We start from the raw sequence: 23,901 nt of genomic DNA, 5'->3' as shown, positions 1-23,901 counted from the left end.
GCTTGAAAACAAAAGCAGAGTGTAACCTCAAGGCTCAGGAACTTGAAGCCAAATAAAGGGAACCCAAAATAATCTCTGTTTTTAAGAGTCGTCGCTCGTGATTTCTGGGCGCCTGGTTTCTCGGACCATTTGAAGTTGGCAGTCACGCATTTTTGTGTCACTACGGAGGGAGGCTGTTGTCTGCTGTGGGCCCTGAGCTGTAGTACAGTGCATGCTAGCCACGCCCACTCTGTCCCAGGGCTGAGAGCGGGAGAGGGCATAGTCCTTGCGCCAGTGCAGGGGGTAAGGGAGGATTCTGGGCTGGCCACTTCCACCCGATAAGCCATTGAGCGCTGGGCCCACTAAGTTGAGATGCACATAAAGGCGGGCTGGGTGTCAAAGCTGGAGCTCCCGGCTCTCCCGTAGGGCGGGCAGTGACTCTTCTCCGCTTCTCCTTGTGCTGCTCAGTGGGGAAGCAGAGCCGCGACCCTTCCAGCTCCTACCTACCCTTCTCCTGGCCCTTTTCTCCCCTGCCTCCTGCAGCGCTCTCCCTCTTCTCGCCTGCGGCTTGTGGCCCCGCCGTATCGCCCCTTCCCGCTCCCCGGGTGCAGCAGGCCCGGCTCTGGCCGCCCAGCGCCTGCAGTGGGCGGCAGCAGCGGCAGGGTTAACCCTGAGGAATGCAGCGGCGAGGAATGTGCATGCAGATGAGATGGATGTTAATCTCATGCTAATGAGCGGCGGCGGCGGCGGCGGCAGCGGCTCGGGGCTGAGCCGGGCTCCCCTGTTCCGAACCCAGACAGCGGCTGGGCTCAGCCCGGAGCCCTGCGCTGGTGCTGCTGGAGCCGGCGGCAGCCCAGGCATGGTGGATTGAACCCACGCAGGGGAAGAGGCTTTCCTAAGCGACTGCCAGAGACTTGCTGCTTCCCTCCCGCCCAGGCCCGGCTCCGGACCCCCCTCCCCGTCCCCCGGCTCTACTGGGGGCTTTTCCCGCTTCCCTTCTTTCTTCCTGGCCCTATGGAGCAGCTACCCCCGGCGCCCGACCATGCCTAGGAAAGCGGGGAATGGGCAGCTCCCCTTACCCGATGGCTGGGAGGAGGCGCGGGATTACGACGGCAAAGTCTTTTACATCGATCACAACACCAAGCAGACCAGCTGGATCGACCCCCGGGACAGGTGGGTGCGGACGGAGGGTGGGGAGGCCCGAAGGGGATGGGGTTGGGGGGGGGATCCCGGCAGCCGCAGTGTGAGCCCGGCTGAGGAGCCCCGGGGGGCGGGCAGGAGAGGGTCCCAGCCCGTTACGTAATGGGAAAGACAAAGGCGGGGGTAAGAGCTGGGGGTTAAGCAGCGTGGGGACGGGGCGAGGGAGTCTTGCTGTCGCTCAGATGGGAAAGCGCCTTGGAAACTGAGGCAGCCTCCTCCCCCCAGAAACACACGCTGGAAAAGAGGGGGAGCTGCAGGGCGCGAGTGCCTGTTATCTCCCTGTTTTTAAACACTTTGGGGGGGGGTTGTTGTGAACCTCGGCCAAAATCGTATTAAAACCTAACTTGCAAGTTTCTAGGGTTAATCTAAGCAGCCTGTATGCTTGTTTAGTTGTCTTATGAAATCTTTCCTTAAAATAAATTAATGTACTCGGATATTGGGGACTCCAAGGTCCCAGGAAAGAGAGTTTTAACGATAGAAAGTAGTTAAGAGTTACTTCTCTGTCCTTAACCAACTTCTCTCAGAGTCTTTCCTGAGAGGACCTAGAGAAGCAAATGCTAGGCATCCCACTGACTCCTGAGTAGGATAGACTTGGATCTGAATCCTTCTGTCTGAAAGTGCAAGGCTGTGGCATTTAACTCTCCTTTACTGTGGAACCTCCTCTCAGGAAACGGCTTGTCCCCTAGCCCCATGCTCTATGAGCATGCCTGATCCTCATATTTCAAATTGTAATTTTTACTTTGTCTTGTGAAGAAGAAGCCAAGGCTGCAACAACTCTTCAGGCCTCATCTATTAAGTAGGCCTCAGCCAGGCTAAATCCTTTCAGTTGCCCACCTACAGACTGGGATTTTCCTGTTCTATATATTTAAACTAGAGCCACAAGGGAAAAAAAAAACTTGAGCAGTGAGGGGAAAGACTAATCAGACCCTTCTAAGGCACAAACTTATCTTAATGTAAATCTTTCAGTTTTGAAGTGTCTTTATTTTATAAACCACTTTTTAAATCTGAGGTCTGTTTTAATTTCTGGCCTAAAAGAGATTGTAGTAAAGATTGATCCTTTACTTGTACATAATGCAAGCTATAGTATTGTTATATTAAGCCTATTGCAATCCAAATATAAAAAAAAGTATAAATGACATTATAAATTTATGGCACAAACCATGATGAATTATCCATGAAGGTCTCGGTTTATATTTCCCTGCTGACTTTAGAAAAGGCAGTTGTGATGATGCTTGCTCATGTCAGAGCCTTGCTGCTTGTTAGATGGATAGTGAAAGTTTTGACAAGCATCAAACACACACAGGCCTACTTTCCTGATATACATGGCTTTGGAATTAACTGTTATAACATTGGTGACCCTGTTTGACTTCCTTTGCACTTTGAAACAGCTTGAATACATTGTAAATGTCAGTGACATGGTGGTGTTCACAGGACAGTGATGTTTGTTGGACCTGTTTAAATATTTGGCTTCTATGTAGATGTTTTAGTAAATGTTTTTGACTTCTGATAGTTACAATGGGGAGTTTTTCAATGTTCCTTGAAATTAGTTTTTCTGTTCTGATTTGTTGTAGATTTGTGTTTACAAAACAGATGACAAGACAATATTGTAAGACAAAGTAAAATTATGATTGCGCTATCTATTGCACTGCCTTCTTAACAAATTAACACTTTAAAACAAAAGGGACATTTAGTACTTTCTATTGTGGATTCTAGTGTCCTTAAAATGTTCAGCTATATTTATCCTGTATGTGTGTGATTAGTATTCCTAGTAAATTTGAGTCTTTACTCCAATCACTGCAGAGTTGGTTTTTTTTTTTAAATATGAACTTAGAGAATTACATGTTATTTCTCTCATCATGAAAGGATTAGTATAAGTATAATCTCTCTTTTGTTAATTTCTTGGTTTTTTTTTTTTTTTTAAGCAGAGAGAATTTTCTTTAATGAGAACTAATGGAGTGAAGTCCTTGTTAAACAGTGTAGCAGACAGTGTTTGGAGTAACTCCATTAACTCTTGTCAATCTTGTTTCTCACTGTTACAATACAAACAGAGTTATGTTGCATGAGGCACTTGAGATAATCCATAAAATAGTGGATATGGCTTAACAGATTGAATTACCTGTATGGAAAAAAGACTGATGGTCCATGCACTATAAGCTTTTATACATGCAATCAGTATTTAAATATCTGACTAGATTTGGAATAGTAGAAATAACTTTCTTAAAATGCCTGTGATTGCTTCTGGGCTCCATTGTGTTGAAAATATAAGTTGTGTTAGAAAAATGCTTGTTGCTGTACTCTACAGGACAGATTAGAAAGTTGTCAGAAGAGTTAGAAAGTGAGCCTCCAGGTTTTTGCCAATACAGCAATATCTGGATTCTTAATGATCTTTGAATGTACCTAAAACTGTGTTGAGATGAAGTGCTATGATACTATGGTGATGGAGTACTGAAAAGCCTGAGGCTGACTTGACAACATACTTATACAGGTTGGACCTTCCTGGTCGAGCATCCTTGGAATCTGATCTGTCCTGAATAAGGGAATTTGCCAGATCAGGAGAGGTCCCCTGCCACTGACTTCCCAGGACTCTGCACCTCCCTCCTGCTGGCTCACTCTGCTCCAGCCCTGATGCTACAGGGCTTGGGGCTTGGCTCTCTCCCACTTCTATCAACTAGCTGGGGCTCTCCGGGGTGGAGATCCCCAGCCACTGCAGCTCCGCTTCGGTCCTGCCTGGCTGGGGTTTCCCGGGGATGGGGCTCTGCAGGTGCCTTGCTGCTGCCGCACTGGTTTGGAGCTCCCCAGGATGGGGCTTGCCAGTCCCAGTCGTGGGGCTTTCCAGATGCTGGATTCCTGACCAGCTCGCACTCCCGGGCGCCAGAGCTCTATGTTCTAGCAACATCCATGATCCTGCTGGACCACAGATGCCTCCAGACCAGAGAGTCCTGTATTTAGAAAGTTAAACCTGTATCTTATTCAGCTAAATCATAACAGTTTTGTGTGTTGTGTAACAAGTTGTGTAACTTGCTTGCAGACTAGTACAGGGATTCTCAAACTCTTTCATAGCTTTGGTTAAAACTTAATATAGATACTGTCTTGTGGGCAGCTTCCCTTCCATTTGCAATTCCTTAATAGACCTGTGGAAACTAGAGCAATTGCTTACATGAAAAAGTAATATTTGAAAACACAAACAGGTGTTTAGCTTCTTTCAACTTGATTCAGCAGATGGGAATAGTGGGGGATCCAGTGTCATGTGACTAGGCAACTCTCTGGACCACCAGCAAGTGCTCCTAAGATCACAGACTGGGAATCTCTTTATTATCAGTAAAATATTGGATCTGCAAAGCTTCGTTTGTGTGGAATGGACCTGACAATTGAAAATGTTGTTGATCCTTCAAAGCTTTGCTGAAACTTGCTTCTATAGGAGTGTGTATGTGTGTGTGTGTGTGTGTACGTACACACACACACACACCAGATTTATGCTAAGCACGTTAGACACCCCAGGACAAGATCCCTGCCTCCCTAAAGTTTCCTGTTTAAAGCCTTGTTACTGAGTATATGGATGAGGCCTGCTGACATGGCATAACTGGATTCTGTGCTATAAAGAAGACAGCCTAGACCCAATCTCAGTTTTGCTCACCTCACTTGTGGGAATAATCCTTTTGATCTTCATGGTGTTCATATTTGTTTCAAGAATGATTTGGCCCTTATATTTTGTGTTTTCTAAGGCCATGTCTCTGCATACCAGAGTTTCAACGCTCTTGCAGTCACTCTTCTGGGGTTTGATTTAGTGGGTCTCCCATCAACCTCCTATTGTGGAGACAGCACTAAGCTCGCTTAAGGTACGTTGACTCCAACTACATTATTTATGTAGCTGGAGTTGTGTACTTTAATCTGACCTCTCTCCCCCTACAGTGTAGATCTGGCCTAAGTCAGTGTATGCTAGAGGTGCTGTAGAGATACTGTAGTACATTCAGCTGGTAAGGGGTTTGGAATGCTTTGCATTGCTTGGCAGCAACCCCCTCCAAACACTTCAGGAGCTGTGTTTACTTGACTAGAGAAGTCGAGTGGTTAAAAAGCCAGGCCTCTAAGGTATGGAGTGTAGAGAGAAGAGCATCTGAGGTAAGTTCAAACAGGAATGCAGAGAGCCTGGACATTATTTTTACTTTTTAAATCTGTACTTTTGGTTCCATTGCATATACTGCTGCTGGTAACTTTTCTGAGCTACAGCAGACTGAAAACTGACCAGTTCTGTCAGATCCATTGCTGCTGTTTAGAAGCAGCTAGGCAATAGTGAGATGATCACAAACCATGTCAGTTTTGACAGGGGAGGAAACCAAAGAAAGAGGTGGGAGAGGGACAGGAGAACACACATTTCCCTCCTAGTTCCTTTGTATTGGTTAAGAGGCTGAGGCAAGGGCAGAGTAGAATAGCTTGAGTAGAAGAGAAGGAAATGGTGAAAATATGCTTTTCTTCTGCAGCAGCCAACAGATGTTTGTTAGACACCTCATTGGAGGATAGCATGAATGGTGGACCTACAAGCCGAATCTAGAGACAACAGCTAGATAAGAATCCCAGTTCTCTCCAATTTCCACTAGTGGGATGGTGCTGGATTTCTCATCAGGGCAGTAGATCTCCATGTTCTTTGTATTGGCTTCTGGGCAGGTAAATTTTGCATAACTTTGTAGTGACTGGCAGTCCCTATAACAGAGGTCCTTCTAGCCATGTGTATAAAATGAGTTCCATATGATATCTGTGCTCACAATTGTCCCTGAGACACACAGTTATCAACAATCTCAGCAGAGTTCCAGGGAATGAATTAGCATGGAGGCTTAATTTCCCCCTCCTTCTCTTCTTTGCCTCTTGCAGGGTTGATGACGTGCATCTCCAGAGAATTTACAGATTACTTTACCAAAGCAGTGATAGATGTATGTATTGTTGTGGTATTTGCCTAATAGTGATGTTAGAAATAACATCTGTTTGCATCACCAGAAAGAGGGTTTGAGAAATTTACCAGACATTTAGTAGGTAGAGGACTAAACCTTTTAGTCAGAGGTAGGTGTGAAATACAGTTGTCCTGTGAACCACTGGAGAGGAGAAGCCCTGTTCACCTTGCTACTTCTAGTTTCTAGGTTGGAGAGGGTTTTTTACTGATATCCACAAATCTTGCTTGATAATGCCATCTTTGATATGCAGCTCTGGCTAGGAGACACTGGATACTAAAAGAGCTTAGGGAAGGGAGAAGGAGTTTTATTATTATCTTGTGTTCTAGAGGCCAGGTCTACACTGGGGGAGAAAGTCAGACTAAGATATGCCACTCCAACTACATGAATAGGGTACCTGAAATAATGACGTACCTTAGCTTGACTTGCCGCAGCAGCCCTTACTAGACCTACTATATCGAACCCCAGAATATTGATCTCCACAGTGTCGATCTCCAGGTAAATATAGACAAAGCCCTCGAAGCCCTTGTCATAGATAAGGATCCCATTGTGTCAGGTGCACTATAAAAACAAAATGATTTCTGTTCCAATCTTTGTCTGTTCTCCAGCCCTCTAAAGAATCCTGGTTGCTATCCTAGGGGACATAGAAGGGACAGGATATGGGGAGACTTGAAACTGTAGTTGCTTAAGGACTGGAGATTGCTGTTCAGTTATGTTACAGGAAGGTCAGGAAGGAGGATGGTTTAGAGGTGGAAGTAGAGGCCGAAGTATAGGGGTAGCTGGGGTACAGTGCAGATGAGCTTCTGGGGATGGATCCTAGGCAAGAGAGCTAGCTAGTGGGATAGGGCAGCATCAGAAATCAGAAGTAACTGCTACATCTGCTCTTCTTCACAGAACTAAACAGTGTGATCACAGATACATACGTGATTTTCTATTCACTTGTGAAGAGTTCAGTGTCTGAACTGGTATGAAAATGTATTTGTATGTGAAAATTGGGGAATTGTGGTGCTCGTGGTTCTTAAGCTGCAAAAGCCTGATTTAAAAAAAAAAGTTTTACTTTGACTCAAAAAGCAGTTCAAAGTTCATTTGTCCTCTGAAGAGTTGTGATGCAAAATTTGGAGACTGAGTAATTAAACTATGAAATTCAAATATTTTACTACTGTGTTAAGTATAAATCTCAATATGACCTTAACTATGGAGTCACTAGAGTAACTCTATTATAAATTCTCTGCATAGTCATGCATAAATTACCTTCTCTGTGGTAGTGAAGAGGAGTAGTACGCAACACCACGTTTTACAACTTTTTTATAAGCTGTTCAACTGAGATGGATCATTGGGCATCTACTCCTGTGAGCATGTAGACAGAAGCAAGTCAGGAATTACATGAACAGAACTCCATCTTCCTTTACTCTCTCCCAAAATAACTAGGTTCCATCGGTTCCTGCATGGCCTCTCCTACTCATGACCAGTGTGCTCCCTGTGAAACTCCCTGGTCCCCCATTTTGGTTTCAGTGGTAGTCTGGGAACTTCTTTCTTTGTCTGATTATTGCATTTTTCTATTAACTAAACATGTCTGATGTGTAAATTGAACCCACAATAAAATGCTAATGGACCCTGAACTCCTGGCACCAGATCTTCAGCTGCTTATTCTGCTTTCTGCAGGTTTATGAAATGGAGTGTGAGGCAAAATTCTAATATGTGGTTGTGGGACTGTTCTAGCATCAGCTAACATTGCAGTATCGCAATGTTTGGGGTTTTTTTAAACAAAATTGCAACTTGTTCTGTGTGTGGTGTGCACACTCTTAAAATAATTTATTGACATTTTTATCACAATTGAAATGTTGGGGTAATTCTTGCCTAGGATGTTGTCCCTTATATGATTAAGGATGTTAGAATACCTCAACTTTTCTCAAATCAAATTCATTAATCAACCAATGCTGGAGTATGTCCACTTGTGTGCAAGGTAAATATATTCTAGGGGCTAGAGCAGAGGATTTTCAGTGTTTTGTCCCTAGCTCTGCCACTGACTTTCTATGTGATTTTGGGCAAGTTATATCAGTGCCTTGTAACCTCAGTTTGCCTGTTTGCATGTGTGTATAATACTCATCAAAAGGCATCCTAAGCCTTAAAGAATGTGTAAGTATTTGGAATATCATCATTAAAGAGACTTTAGAAGTATAAAGTGTAATTCTTAATAGCTGTGTACTATACAATGTCTTTTTAAAGTTGACACCAATAAGAGATGTGAGTCTGATTTTCATAGATATGTTTTTTAAACTAATTGTGATGTAGTAGCAAGAGTGTAAGGTACTGGTCTGGCAAAGTGCTTTGTGTAGATGGACTTCCATGTCCATACAATATGCGTCTACAAGGCTAGCAGGGGTCTGGTTGTGTAAATTAGGCTGCATGATCATGACCTACATTACGTAACATTCAACCTGGGGAGACCCAGAGGACAGTGAATTTGGTTTCAATGATACACAAGTTCAGTAGGAATAGATTAATTTGTGAAAAATTCCCTACTAAGCAGGGGCAGTGAAATGGTTGGGATTGGATAAATGTACTTTCTGGGACGGAAGAAGTAGTACCTGCAATTAGGAGTGTAAAGGGTTAACCAGTTAACTGGTTACCCGCTAAGCATCACTCTTACTGGATGATGCTTATGGGTAACTGGTTAACCAGTGGCTTGGCGGTGCTGGAGTAGCCCCCTGCTGGATATGGGTGGGGGCTGCTCCAGCCTGACTAGGCCCACTGTGCTGCACCGTGCCGTGGATAGGGGGTGCTCTAGCCCAGGTAGGTTGGAGCAGCTCCCAGTCCACAGTGCAGTGGGCCTGCCCTGGCCAGAGCAGTCCACTGCCCACTGTGTGGCCAGCCCAGCCTGGACCTGGGGGTAGGGGGACTGCTCCAGCCTGGGCAGGACTGCTGTGCCATTGCCCCCAAAGTTAACCCTGCGTTTAACCAGTTAACATTTTAAACGATAATTAACATCCCTACTTGCAATGAACTTACAGATTTTGAATAAAGGATGAAATAGTTTTATACTGTTCATAACAATAGAACACAGCCTCACGGAGGGCGTGTACTGCATTTTCATTGAGAAGCACGTGGCATGAAACTTCCTTGTTGAAAACAAACATGCCATTTAGTTCACAATTTTCTGTTACCCAGAGTTAAAGGAGAAATCCATAATTCACATGTCATTCTTTCTTGTTGTCAAATGTGTTATCAGTTGGATTTCGATCTCATTTTTAAAACACTTCAGTTGCTACCCCATATTATATTGTATGCTCTATGATAGGCATTTCTTTGTTTCCTACTTAGTACAAGATTCAATGGTTTGTTGGTTCTTTTTTAAGGTATGACAAAAATGCACTGACTCATGAGCATTGAGGAAGCTTTGGACTACAGAAGTAGTTTGTCTTTCAGGACATGATGACTGGATATGGACACACAATTCCTACATTAACACACTTTTTTTTATACTTAGAGATTTGAATGGGGTATTTTTAGGCTTTGAGCCTGAGTTGAGCATACAGGCTTTTGCCTATGACTTAGTGATTCTCCATATAGTATTGGGTAAGTGAGATGACAAAAACCAAACAATCCTACAGTGCCTAGATTTACGTAATAAAGTACAGTCAGTTTTTTTTAAGACCCGTTTTGTTTCTGACACACATGTCCGACAACTCCAACAATAAGTCCTCTTCAACTCTGTGCTGGTTGTACCTTCACCTTCTTTGTTATGTTTCCATTAATCCTGTAAAGCATCTTGGGGTACAGTTTGCAGGGTCAGGTTCTTATTTTTCCCACAGCTGTTTATACAAACTCTTGAATATATGTGACTTATGCGAGTTCATAATTGGGATTATTCGTGTGAGTAAATTATGCACATACTTCAATAAATTTAGGATCAGGCCTAAATTTTATTGCATTTTAATTGTTTATATGCAGATTAGATATTTTGTATTAAAATAATTTCTCTAGTGAGAGAATAGTTCAATGGTGAAAGTTTACATGTGTTCAAATCTCAAGAGATTTGACTCAGATTTCATCTTTCTAAAGAAAATGAACATATTCAATTTATTGAGTTTGAATATGGAGGTCAGACGAGAATCCAAAAACTGGGGTCCTTCTAGGTTCTGCATGAATATTAGATTTATTTTTTTGTTTAAAGCTATTATTAAAATTATCTCCTACCGAGGTTTAAATTGTCCAAAAATACTAAGGTTGTTTTGAAAGTCATATAATACATAGTGTTCAAAATCAGCAGTATCCTAAATTAAGGTTAATAAATTTAACTATTAAGGCACTCTAAGTACCAGGGCAAGCCCTTGTATCCTTGGCCAAAAATGCCCCTGCCCTCCCTCTCCTTATGTTGTTGTGAAGCATATCAAATGACCTCCTCTTGCCCCAATGTGACTGCCTCCAGGAGTGATGTTTACATGGCTTGTAAAGGGAGCTTGGATCCATTGGGATGGAAAGCGTTTCCTGTGTAAAAAGTATTTCACTGTAACTGAGAAGCAAATGACTGCGCTGTGCAGGAGGATATGTGAATTTAAATAGCAATCTGGCATGAAGTGAAGACCTTTTTAATCTCTGTATGGCCAGCATTGCAAAGTATAACATGAACTGTTTATACATTTACAGTTGTCCTAGTGAATGATGGAATGTTGTGGAAATTATCATCTGACATGTTTACAGAACATTCCTCAAATAGTATTCAAATGATTAGAGAAATTATGGGACGCAGCAGAGCAGCCAAGCAGTGAGCTGTTTTAGACATTGTGGTTTACTGTTGTGGTAAATGAGACACAATACATAGCAGCCCACATAGTAAACAGATGACTTATTCTAAGTTGCTCAACCTCAGGTGCTCTTTTCTACTTATCTCGATCGTTGTTGTTTATCATTCCTAAATCTCTCCTTTTGTACTTTCTCTCTTGCTCTCATAGCTTGATAATGCTAGTGAACAGACGTTTGAGGCTCACTAGGAGATGATGTTATGCTTACCAAAGTAAAGAAATTGTATTGCATATAGCAGAACAGTACATTTTGTGTTATATAGAATTCTTAGTTGGATCTATTTCCTTATGTTACTAGTTGCTATCCATCATTCTTGTTTGCTCGCTAGGTGCTCTAATCAATGTTCCCTCTAATCTTCTCCATCCATGTGTGGATTTTTCCATCCACGTGTGGAATACATTTTTGCACTCTGAGGCGTGTGCCAATATACACCAGCAGTAGAAACAAAAAACCTAGCTGTGTGACTCTGCCAGTCGGCTGGGTGGCATTTGAATCTCTCCCAAGATGTTGCACAAGCACATAGCTTACAGGGAACACTGGCTGTAATCCATTTTAAAAGATCCATGGACTTGTAGACCATGGAAGTCTGCAAACTTGTGCTCAGAACATGCCTGACCTCTTCATTGAGAATATATCCAAACTACTGAAGATTTCATTTTCCAGATACAGAGCATGAAAAACTTACCTGGGTTGGAGAACAGAGTGTAACTTTTAAAAATTTTACCCTGTTCAGTTTCTATTTTGTTTCACGAATTCTGAAAAAGTACCCTCTGAAACAATGTAGGTATTGTAAACAGCAAAACTTGGTGCTAGATTAGCTATTCCAGAAATGTGTGACCTGCAGCCAGGAACCTGTATCTCACCGGGCAAAATAAATTTAAAAAAATCTTCCATAGAGGAAGTATAATGATGTGCCATTGTTCAACAATCTTTTTTTTCCCCTCTCATTTCTGTTCTGTTTTAGCTTAGTGACTTAGCAATGAGCTGAAGCTGCTCATTTTAGGAGATCAATATTGAAGTAATATTGTTCTAAAGGTTGAGGTTTGTGGATACCAGACTTGAAAAATGATTAAAATTGAATTTCTCTTTAATGTTGGGTGTTAATTTTTGTAGGAGTTCTTTGTCATTGAAGTTTACCTCCATAACAGATATAAAGGTAGCAGCATTCCCATAAGAACGGCTGTACTGGGTCAGACCAAAGGTCCATCTAGCCCAGTAGCCTGTCTGCCGACAGTGGCCAGCACCAGGTGCCCCAGAAAGGGTGAACTGAAGACAATGATCAAGCGATTTGTTTCCTGCCATCCTTCTCCAGCCTCTGACAAACAGAGGCCAGGGACACCATTTCTATTCCCTGGCTAATAGCCTTTTATGGACCTAACCTCCATGAAATTATCTAGCTTCTCTTTAAACTCTGTTAGCCTTCACAGCCTCCTCTGGCAAGGAGTTCCACAGGTTGACTACCTGTGAAGAAGAACTTTCTTTTATTAGTTTTAAACCTGCTACCCATTAATTTCATTTGGTGTCCTCTAGTTCTTCTATTATGGGAACTAATAAATAACTTTTCTTTATTTGCCCTCTCCACATCACTCATGATTTTATAGACCTCTATCATATCTCCCCTCAGTCTCCTCTTTTCTAAACTGAAAAGTCTTAGTTGTTTTAACCTCTCTTCATATGGGACCCGTTCCAAACCCCTAATCATTTTAGTTGCCCTTTTCTGAACCCTTTCCAAGGCCAAAATATCTTTTTTGAGGTGAGGAGACCACATCTGTACACAGTATTCAAGATGTGGGCATACCATAGATTTATACAGGGACAGTAAGATATTCTGTGTCTTATTTTCTATCCCTTTCTTAATAATTCCTAGAATCCTATTTGCCTTTTTGACCGCTGCTGCACACTGTGTGGAAGTTTTCAGGGAACTATCCACAATAACGCCAAGATCTCTTTCCTGATTTGTCGTAGCCAAATTAGCCCCCATCATACCGTACGTATAGTTGGGGTTATTTTTCCCAATGTGCATTACTTTACACTTATTCACATTAAATTTCATTTGCCATTTTGTCGCCCAATCACTCAGTTTGGTGAGATCTTTTTAGAGTCCCTCACAGTCTGCTTCTGACTTGACTATCCTAAACAGTTTGGTATCATCCGCAAACTTTACCACCTCACTGCTTATCCCTTTCTCCAGATCATTTATGAATAAGTTGAACAGGATTGGTCCCAGGACTGACCCTTGGGGGACACCACTAGTTACCCCTCACCATTGTGAAAATTTACCATTTATTCCTACCCTTTGTTTCCTGTCTTTTAATCAGTTCTCAATCCATGAAAGGACCTTCCCTCTTCTCCCATGGCCATGTAATTTACACAAGAGCCTTTGGTGAGGGACCTTGTCAAAGGCTTTCTGAAAATCTAAGTATACTGTATCTACTGGAAAAGCGACGAGGAGTCCTGTGGCACCTTATAGACTAACTGAAGTGTAGGAGCATAAGCTTTCGTGGGCAAAGACCCACTTCGTCAGATGCATGTAGTGGAAATTTCCAGAGGCAGGAATAAATTTATAAGATATTTATTCCTGCCTCTGGAAATTTCCACTACATGCATCTGACGAAGTGGGTCTTTGCCCACGAAAGCTTATGCTCCTACACTTCAGTTAGTCTATAAGGTGCCACAGGACTCCTCGTTGCTTTTGCAGATTCAGACTAACACGGCTACCCCTCTGATACGTGTATCTACTGGATCCCCCTTGTCTGCATGTTTGTTAACCCCTTCAAAGAACTCTAATAGATTAGTAAAACATGATTTCCCTTTACAGAAACCATGTTGACTTTTGTCCATCAAATTATGTTCTTCTACATGCCTCACAATTTTATTTTTTACTATCGTTTCGACTCATTTGCCCGGTACTGAAGTTAAACTTACCGGTCTGTAATTGCCAGGATCGCTTTTAGAGCTCTTTTTAAATATTGGTGTTACGTTAGCTACCTTCCAGTCATTAGGTACGGAAGCTGATTTAAAGGATAGGTTACAAACCACAGATACAGTTCAGCAATTTCCCATTTGAGTTCTTTTAGAGCCCTTGAATGAATGCCACCCGGTCCCGGAGATTTGTTGACAGTAAGCTTTTCTGTTTGTTCCAAAACCTCCTCTAATGACACTTCAATCCGGGACAGCTCCTCAGATTCATTACCCACAAAGGACGGTGCAGATGTGGGAATCTCCCTAACGTCCTCAGCTGTGAAGACTGAAGCAAAGAAATCATTCCCTTTCACTGCCTGAACAGTGTACTTTACTCCTATCCCGAAGAACCTATCTTCTTTATGCACTCATTCAGTCCTTAGGATATGTCTACACTCAGAGGTAGATTACTGCTTGGGTCCCAACCAATTTGAGGGCTCTGCAGGAGCACTGACATTCTGGCCCTGTTCCCAGCTCCTTCTCTCACCCTGCTACTCCACCATACTCCTTTTCTTCCCTATGAGGCCCCCACCTTCTTTCCAGTCCAGAAGATGGAGCCTGGGGTAAAGTGAGAATATTCCTCCTGACTGGAGCTGACCAGAGCCCTCTTCCGCCCTCTTAAGCAGAGCTGACCTGAGTCACTTGCCCAAGATCCTTTCTTCCCCAACACAGGGCTGGCCCAAGCTTCCCCTGCTCCTCTGTGACCATTTGGCAAGAGCAAATGGGGCACATGCTCAGTTTTGCCAAAATGTTGGGACACCTAGGGCCAAAATGGTTATCCATAGCTAGGGGGGCCCAAAATTTTTTAGTTTTATCTTCTTTTACCATGTTCTTCCCCACTTCCTAGATAGTGGTCCAGAGTTGGGAGTGGGGGGTCTGTGCCAGGAGCAGGGCTGGGGTCACTCTGGTGCTGGGGGATGAGGTGGGAGCTGTAACCAGGAGCAGAGCAGACCTGGTGGCACTTGCCTACCTCCCACCAAACGTTTCTCTGTGGCCCACTAAGGGGTCGCACCGTACAGTGACAGTGAGGAAAGGGGACAAGAAGGGTGGGATACAGGAGCCTAAATATTCTGTGCTCCTAAGGCCTCAGTAAATTTTAATTTGCCTCTGCCTGCATTACAGAAGTACAGCTGCATCTGTGCCTCTGTAATGTAAGTCAGTGGTTTTCAGAGGTGGGCTTTTTTAGCGGGGGAAGGGGCTACCCAGTTAAAGAAAATTGTTGATGCCCGCGATCCAACAGATCTGAGGATTAAGGGTTTGGGCTGTTGGAGGGGGTTCAGGGCTAGGGCAGAGGGTTGGGTTGGGGGTGATGGTTGTGAGGTGGGGCTGGGAATGAGGGGTTCAGGATAGGGATGTAATAGTATAGTAAATTAACTAATAAGCAAAAGCTTGTAGGTTAATGCTATAGACTACACACATTTCCCCGCCCTCCCTTCCCCATCCTTTGCCAGTAAATTTTTTAGCAGTCTGGCCAGCAGCCCAGCTCAGTCCTGACTTGCACTGCGTCCTGGACCTACCCCCGCTGCAGCTCTGTTTTTAAAGTGTATTAGGAGCCAGGCGAGCAGGCAGCCTGACTCAGTTCTGGCTCATGCTGGGTCTGGGAGCTCAGACCTCTCTCCCCAGACAGAGGCTGCCCGGGGACTATAGAATAGTTGACTAACTGATAAGAATTCATGAGGTTAATTGACTATTCAATTAACTGATATTTAACATCCCTAGTGCAGGATATGGGAGAGGATCTGGGCTGGCACAAGGGGTTGCGGTAAAGGAAAGGGGAAGGGCTCTGAACTGGAGGTTTCTAGAGGGGGGCTCTGGGTTGGGGGGGAGGGGGGAGACCTTGACTGGAACATGATTGGGGCATGGGCTTACCTCCAGCAGCTCCTGATCATCAGCACAGAGGTGGTGCTAAGGCAGGTTTCTTGTCTGTCTTGGCACTGCGGATCGTGCTGCACCCTGGAAATGACAAACCATACATCTAGCTCCTAGGCAGTCACATGGCTCTCACGCACAGCCACTGCCCCTGCCAGTTGGGACCTGGCCAAAGGGAGGACAGAGCTGGTGCTTGGGGTGGGGGTAACATACAGAGCCACATGCCCCTCTCCCTCCCCCATCTAGAGCTGGACCTGCTGCTGGCCACTTCTGGGGGTGCAGCACTGAGTCAGAACAGGTAGGGACTGGCATGCCAGAGCCAGGCAGCAGCATGAATGGGACTTAACAGCTCAGTTGATGGTGCTGATGAGAGCCACTGCGACCCAGTACTGGGTTGCTACCTGAAGCGTGAAAACCACTAGTGTAAGGGTTTTCCTATTATTGCACTAAAGAACCCCCTCCAAGGTGGTAGGTAACGAGTTCAACCTGCTGGGGCATAGGTCATCTTAACAACATCTCTCAGGAGTATGACACTTTCACACCCCTGAGTCACGCAGCTAGGTTGACCTAAGTTTTAGCCTAAGGCCTGATCTATAGCTATCTGCTGAGACTGCCAACCATGATGTAATTTTAATGGTGTGTTTTAAGGTTTGGATGCTTGTCAGCTGGGAACTGGGCAGACTAGCTGCTTGTTTCATGGAGATCTCCAAACAGCTGTTGAATAGTAGCCTTTGTTTGAAAAGGTGGATTTGGGCTAGTGATCTAGAGTGTTTCTGAACCTTTATTTTTTTTAAAAAAAGTACTCCTTTTACCAAAAAAAAAAAAAGTACCCTCAGTACCTGCAGTTTTCAGACACACCTTTTTTTTTCTACCTTTGCAACACATTTTTTTAAACAACTTAATCATAGCCGGGCGGGCAATGAAATTTTTGGGTATAAAAAGTATAAAAATAATAAAGCCCTATAAAACTTAAAACAAATATTCAGTTTTCTCCAAATTTCAGTTGTGTTGACGTACCCCCCAGACTTCTCTTGAGTACCCGTAAGAATACTTGTACCACTGGTTGAGAAACATTGATCTAGAGACTGCACCAGATCCCGTTAGTAATACCTTAATCAATTCAGGGAATTGGCTTTCTGTTTGAATGAGTTTGTATCACCATAGATAGCAGCAGTTCATTTGCATAGTGTGGTGTGTTATGGTATTTGTCATATCCGTAGATGTGCGTTGAAACCGAAGTTGGGAGCTGGAGTGGATTTTTAAGTGATAGGATATATTCAGAAAGCCTGCTTTGTGATTCTGTGATGGTTTGAGACCCCTGGACATCCTTAGTGTGACAGACCTGAAATGAAGCTGAATAGCGTCAGTGTATGTGAAATTTAATTCATGATAATATGGGATTTGTGTACCAACAAACTAATGTGGCATAAGGCTGTTTAATAGTTTTAAATAACACTAAGTGCAAACAGTGTTCAAAGGGTACTTGCAATTAATTTGTTTTGTTTTCAGTTAGTATGTTTATCACATTGAAAAACAAAAAAGAGGAGGAGGAGGAAGAGAACCCTATCTCAGTGTTTTGTCAGACAAAATATAACAAACAGCCATGGTATATCTCGTAGAATGAACTGTATGATCAGGTGTCAACCTCAGATCTCACCGTTCTTGGATCCAAATGTAAAGTTCTTCTTCCACCTTGACTTCCCAAATATCACACTGTCTACCAGCTTAATAAATTAAGAAAACACAATTTCTCCCTAGGGAGGGGAATAAGGTGAACAGCACATTACAGATGTTAACCACCTGTTTTTCTCATTGGAAGGCTCTCTGATACTACAATCTAAGATCCTGAATGGAAAAAAATATAGTAGACATAAGCGACATAATTGTGATATTTGGAATTGTTCATTTAGCTTAGTTTATGGGCCAGGTGAAAACCTGTTAGAAATTTCAAAACATTTCCTCTTTAACTTTTGATTTTGTTTGTGGATCAATTAGATTGACTGATTAAAAATAAAAAAAACACCGAGTGATTTGTTTGGGAGGTGTCCATTTAAAAACTGGTTTTGGACAGAATGAGAGCAAAAGAGAAACCTTTCAGAAATCTCTCTCAATGGGTCTTGCTTCAACCAACTCAGTTTTGTAAAGTGGAAATTTTGGGAGAATATATCTGCTATAACTTGTTGAAATTGAGCATTGGAAAGGTTTCAGATCACTATTATACAGGTTAAAGGAGTATACCACGTAGACAGCATTTCAGTCTGGCCACAATCCTTGGAAACTGTACAGAGCTATACAGAAGAGAATGCAACTTAAAAGAAACAAAAGACAGGACTATGCAGCACTTTAAAGACTAACAAGATGGTTTATTAGGTGATGAGCTTTCGAGATCAATATGTGGAAGAAAATTGGCACAACCATATATACCAAAGTGATACAATCAAAAAAAGTGAACACGCATAAAAATGACGAATCAGGTTTAAGAACAGAGGAGAGGTGCGGGGGCATGGTGGTTAGTGTCTAAACCTAAAAGAGGCCTTGGAAGAGGGACTCTCCAGCAGGACTTCGTATACATCTTGCCCTGAGTTTAAAAAAAATGGCATCTGATCACTAGCTAACTTTTAATATGAAGGAAGCGGGCTTTGGGAGAGGGAGACTGTTGGAATCCCAAACAAAACTTCTCTTTGGTATGGATGAAACAAAATCAAATAATGGTGAGCTATAATAGTTCACTGTAGCTTTCTAGTGTTAAAATCTCCAAGCAGTTATGTGTGGGCTCAGAGCTTCCACCTGTTGTTGGACTGCTCTCACTGGTTCGTTTTGAGCGCTGGCAGTGTGTTTGGTATTTCACAACACATGGCTGCTGCTCAAAGAATCTTAGTCTTAAGATCTGATAGGGAAGTCAAACATAGCACTTGGTGACCAAGAAGTAGAAATGTCACATAACAGAGCAGCATTTAAACAAAATTAAAAATAGTTCTTATGCAGTTAATGCACTGAAGACATATTGGATGCCTTTTCTGGGAAAACACTTTAAATGAGAGATTGCCAAAGAGTATCAGTGTGTGTCTCAGAGTTCATTCTGTGAACATGGAGAAAGTAAGTTTTCAACTGTACAATACAATATTTGATTTCTTTTAATCATACATGTAGCTTATGATACTCTATTAAACAATCAACTTGTTCACAAAACAAGTTCTTGTTCTTGTGGAAGCAGGCTAGCCATTAAAGTTTTTTTGCTGTAGGGAAGGAAAGTTGGCCCAGTGGTTAGGGCACTAGTCCAGGAACTTGGAAGACCTCTGTTCAGTCCTCTGCTTTGCTACAGACTTCTTATATGATTGTAGGCAAGTCACTATTTGTGTCCTAGTTCCTGTCTGTAAAATGGGGATGATGTCCCACCCATCACAGCCCTGTAAAGTGGGGCTAAGTATGTAAGATATTTTGCTGCTGCGTCCAAGCTCCACAAGTTGCAAATGATAAAAATGAGAGGTTTTTTGTAAACCAGTAGTCTCATAATTAAGCCACAACATGGAACTCTTTATATTGGATCAAAAATTCTAGTGGTGAAATATATGGGTTATGATCACTGATGGCTTCAGGAACCTGTCTATTTACAATGCACAAATTCTTGTTGACATTACGAAATTGTTCTGCCATAGAATGCCTTTATTTGGATATGGCAGCCACCATTTGCTGATGGGTAGTAAAGTGTCTGCCAGACTAGCGACAATAGTTGGCCATTAGATTATAAATGCGGTGAGGAGTCCTGTGGCACCTTATAGACTAACTGAAGTGTTGGAGCATAAGCTTTCGTGGGCAAAGACCCACTTCGTCAGATGCATGTAGTGGAAATTTCCAGAGGCAGGTATAAATATGCAGGCTAGAATCAGGCTGGAGATGACGAGATGGATCCAATCAGGGAGGATGAGGCCCACTTCTAGTAGCTGATCTGGAGGTGTGAATTCCAAGACAGGAGAAGCCGCTTTTGTAGTTAGCGAGCCATTCACAGTCTTTGTTTAATCCTGAGTTGATTGTGTCAAACTTGAAGATGAACTGTAGCTCAGCAGTTTCTCTTTGAAGTCTGGGGGTCCTGAAGTTTTTTTGCTGCAGGCTACCTTTAGATCTGCAATTGTGTGTCCAGGGAGATTGAAGTGTTCCCCTACAGGTTTTTGTATGTTGCCATTCCTGATATCTGATTTGTGTCATTGATTCTTTTACGTAGGGACTGTCCAGTTTGGCCGATGTATAAAGCAGTTGGGCATTGTTGGCACATGATGGCATATATTACGTTAGTAGATGTGCAGGAGAATCAACCAGTGGCAGTATGGCTGATCTGGTTAGGTCCTGTGATGGTGTTGCTGGTGTATATATGTGGGCAGAGTTATACACCAGCAACAAAACTTCAGGTAATGGTCTTCTGTTAAGATGAGTTTTAGTAGTTAAATTCTTGGACTGTCATTGCTTGTGAAAAGTGCTGTCACATGGGTGGAAATTGGGTAAATGTTTCATTTTATTAATATCAGCAGAACTGACTTAAATGGGGCCTATATGTTGTATAGTCTTGCCTTAATCTTTGTATTCATACCTGTCAGTGTGAGAGAAGCTATTTGTATATATTTGCTTGTATATGCAACCACACTTAAATTGAGGCACTCACAGAACATGCTGAGGATCAGTGAGGCCCCCAGGGCTTCTGAAGTTGAGTTGCCCTCTCTCATCCCTGACAGGTGTCCGTCGAACCTGCTCTTAAATATCTCCAGTGATGGAGATTCCGCGATCTCCTAGGCAATTTATTCCAGTGATTAACCCTCATGACCGGAAGGAAGTTTTTCCTAATGTCCAACCTGAACCTCCCTTGCTGCAATTTAAGCCCATTGCTTCTTGTCCTATCCTCAGAGGCCACAGAGAACCATTTTTCTTCCTCCTCCTTATGACACTCTCTTAGATAATTGAAAGCTGCTCTCATGTCCCTTCTCAGTCTTTTCTTTTCCAAGCTAAACAAGGCCAGTTCCTTCAGCCTTGCCTCATAGCTCATGTTCTCTAGGTCTTTCATCATTTGTGTTGCTCTTCTCTGGACTTTCTCCAGTTTCTCCACATCTTTCCTGAAATGTGACGCCCAGAACTGGACATGATACTCCAGCTGGGGCCTAATGTGGATTGCTCATTCCCTGCCTAAGGGCCGTGAGACATGGTGGGTTAATTTCCAATCCTCCTGTTTATTCTTTTCCCAAGCCAGGAGGGCTCTGATGGGGACTCTGCAGGAAGGCAGCCCACACTGCCCCCTGCCTGAAACCCCTGTGCAGGTGTTAAACAGCTGTCCAGCCCCACCCCAGAGGTGACTGCATTTCAGCGTGCCTGAAGCAACACAGCACCAGCAATGGACAGGGGAATGACTCCTGGGCATGGCTTGCTCATGACTGCTTCAGTCCCATTGAATGGGCCTCAGCCCCTTTCCGTCCCCTCCCCTGCTTTGCAATGGGGCTGTAGATTCTGGGGGAGAGGGGTGGAGGCAGGCAGAAGTGTCTCCCTGCAGCAGATGTAGACACGTCTCTGTATTAATCATTCTCTCATTGAAGTTTTTAGCTTTGTATAGAGTCCTTTTATATGGAAACTTTGTACAGTAATTCCTCATTTAACACGACAGATACGTTTCAGAAAATGATCGTGCTAAGTGAAAACGTGTTATGGGGGGTCAATTTTCCCATTGAAAATAATGGAAAAGGTGGGAGTTGCATTTCAAGCACAAGTGCACTCGCAGCTCCAGCCTGCACTTGTTAGCAGCTGGGACCTGGACATAAGGTTAGGGGAGAAAGGGGACTGGGTTATAGCAGGGAGGGGAGGTGTTTGGCTCTGGAGAAGGGAAGGGAAGGACAGGGGAGGGGCCTTGCAGCCAGCCAGTTGCCGGCAGCTGCACGGGACTTCCCTTGCCTCCTTGCAAAGCGGCAGAGATTTGCCGCTCTCTGCGCTGTTTCCCGGCGACCCCCTCTGGCCGGATGCCTCGCTCCCTCTCCTCTGCCCCCTGCTTGCAGCTGGCAGCTGGGTTTCCGCAGCTGGCCGGTCGCCGGCAGCTGCGCAAGACTTCCCCTGCCTCCTTACAAAGTGGCAGAGATTCGCTGCTCGCCGCACTGTTGCCCGGCCTCCCTCTGGCCGGATGCCTCGTGTCCGGTGAGGAGGGGTTGCCGGGGAACGGCGTGGTGAGCGGCAAACTTCCGCCGCTTTGTAAGGAGGCAGGGGAAGCCCTGCGCAGCAGCCAGCGACAGGCCAGCTGGGGAAACCCAGCCGCTGGCTGCAAGTGGGGGGTGGAGGAAAGGGAGCAAAGCATCCGGCCACAGGGGGGTCGCCGGGGAATGGCGCATGAGCTGTGAACCTCTGCCACTTTGCAGGGAGGTGGGGAAGCCCCCGCGCAGCTGTAAGGGAAATCCTATTATTGCGGGGATGAGTCGTGTTGTTCGAAAAATGTTCTCTTAAAAAAAAATCATGCTATCGTAAAAACATGTTAAGCAAGGAATTACTGTATTATGTCTTGGTAGAATAGTCCCTAAAACAAGTGAGGTAGAGACTGTCCCTGTGGGGTGAATGAGGTGGGAATGGATAAGGTGGAAGGCAAGCACCTCTGGGCAGTTGCAAGGGTTGGAGACGGGATGGAAGCCCGATCCAAAATCAATGAGCCCTGGGAAGTGGGCCCATTGAAAGGAGACTGGACCTGTGGATGCCTTAGGAATCAGCAGCTAGGACCTGCTTTGGGAAGCCCCCTCTTTGGAGGTGAATGTGGCAGCATTGAGACATCCCATAGAAGCAGGCACCACAGATACTAACTGCAGATTCATGGGATGGCTCTCACAGATCTTGCACATGCATAAGATGATAGATCTGCGGGAGGGGGAGCAGTGGTGTAGCTTGGGGGCCAGAGGGGTCAGTTGCCCCTGAACACCATGCTAGGGAGGTGCCAATTGAATCTCATTCTTCTCCCCCTGTCATCCCTCAGCTTGCCTGCTCCTACTCCGCCTGCTGCCGGCAGCTGGAGCCTCCTCCCTGCCTCTCTGCTCTTAGCCCGACCCTCCTCCATCTCCAGCCGTGGGTTAGTGCATGCGGGAGCCTGACCCCAAACTGGAGGGGGCAGAGGAAGATGTAATACAAAGTGTTAGCTATATGTTGACAGAATTAGGAAGGATGTCTTAAGGACAGCCTCCCGAGGGTTAATTTAATAACCCGACCAATCCGCAAGGGATGGTACTTAAGGTAGTGACCCTCTACTCCGTATCTGATCACCAGAGAATGTCAGATCTTAGCTTAATAAGGCATGTAAAATAAAAACGTGAGTCTGGTTTTAAAACTGAAAACCACAAGACTATATTATGAACAGATAGTAAATTTGTCAACACGATACCTCAAAACAACATACAAGGGGGCAGTCCCCTTTACACTACATGGACCAGGAGGGGAAGTCCCTCAAGGTCCCTATACCTACACAGAGTCTGTGGCGATGGAGACGATTGATGAGTTGCTAGCGACCTACAACCCTCGGGCTAATTGAAAGCCTTTAGGGAGGACAGCTAGGCGTCCCTCGTCGGCTGATCTCGACGCTAGGCAACCTACAATCCGTTGGCTAATTAAAGCCGTGGGAGAGGAACAGCCCAGGAGATCCCTTGAAGCACGGATCGAGGACGAAGACGGTCGGTTCACCTTCCGTGAAGCCCTCTGGTCCTTGCTGCCTCTTCTCTGCACTTCGGTGCAGCCGGATCAGGCGATTGATGACTCTGTTCTATCTACTCTAACCCTATCCTAAAAATAAAACCTTAAACTAATCCCGATGCACCCGACGAACGGACACGACGACGGCTGACATGCGTGGACCGATGCAGCCTGACGTACAGACTCAATGACGGGAACTAATCTAACTAAAATACTAAACTATCTAAACTAACCTAATGGAGAAAGGTCTGACCTTCCGTCAGCCTAACTCTAAGACTTAAATTTACTGAATTGGAGGAAGCATAACCTTCCGTCAGCTTCTCCGAAAATAACCTTTACAGGACCTCACTCATACTAAACCTAGGACAAGAGTATCTAGAACCTTGCTCTCTCTCTCTCTCTCTCAGCCTAAGACCTAACCCTAAGCCCGACGCAACAGGTAACTGCTGCGTAGCAGAAGCTT

General features: G+C 44.2%; 1 protein-coding gene across 1 annotated transcript in view; it reads left to right on the top strand.

The window, feature by feature from the left end:
• The first annotated feature begins 274 nt into the window (after nt 1-274).
• WWC2 (WW and C2 domain containing 2) overlaps nt 275-23,901 on the top strand; it is a 187,006-nt gene continuing 163,379 nt past the window's right edge. The window contains exon 1 of the mRNA XM_006130157.3: nt 275-1,152. Coding sequence (XP_006130219.3) covers nt 1,022-1,152 — 131 coding nt within the window. The 5' untranslated portion in view covers nt 275-1,021. The remainder of the gene's footprint in view (nt 1,153-23,901) is intronic.

Source organism: Pelodiscus sinensis, chromosome 4 (genome assembly GCF_052426305.1).
Source record: "Pelodiscus sinensis isolate ZL-2025 chromosome 4, ASM5242630v1, whole genome shotgun sequence".
NCBI lineage: Eukaryota > Metazoa > Chordata > Testudines > Trionychidae > Pelodiscus > Pelodiscus sinensis.
Note: the sequence above shows the minus strand (reverse complement) of the source record. Positions and strands in the feature narration are given on the sequence as shown.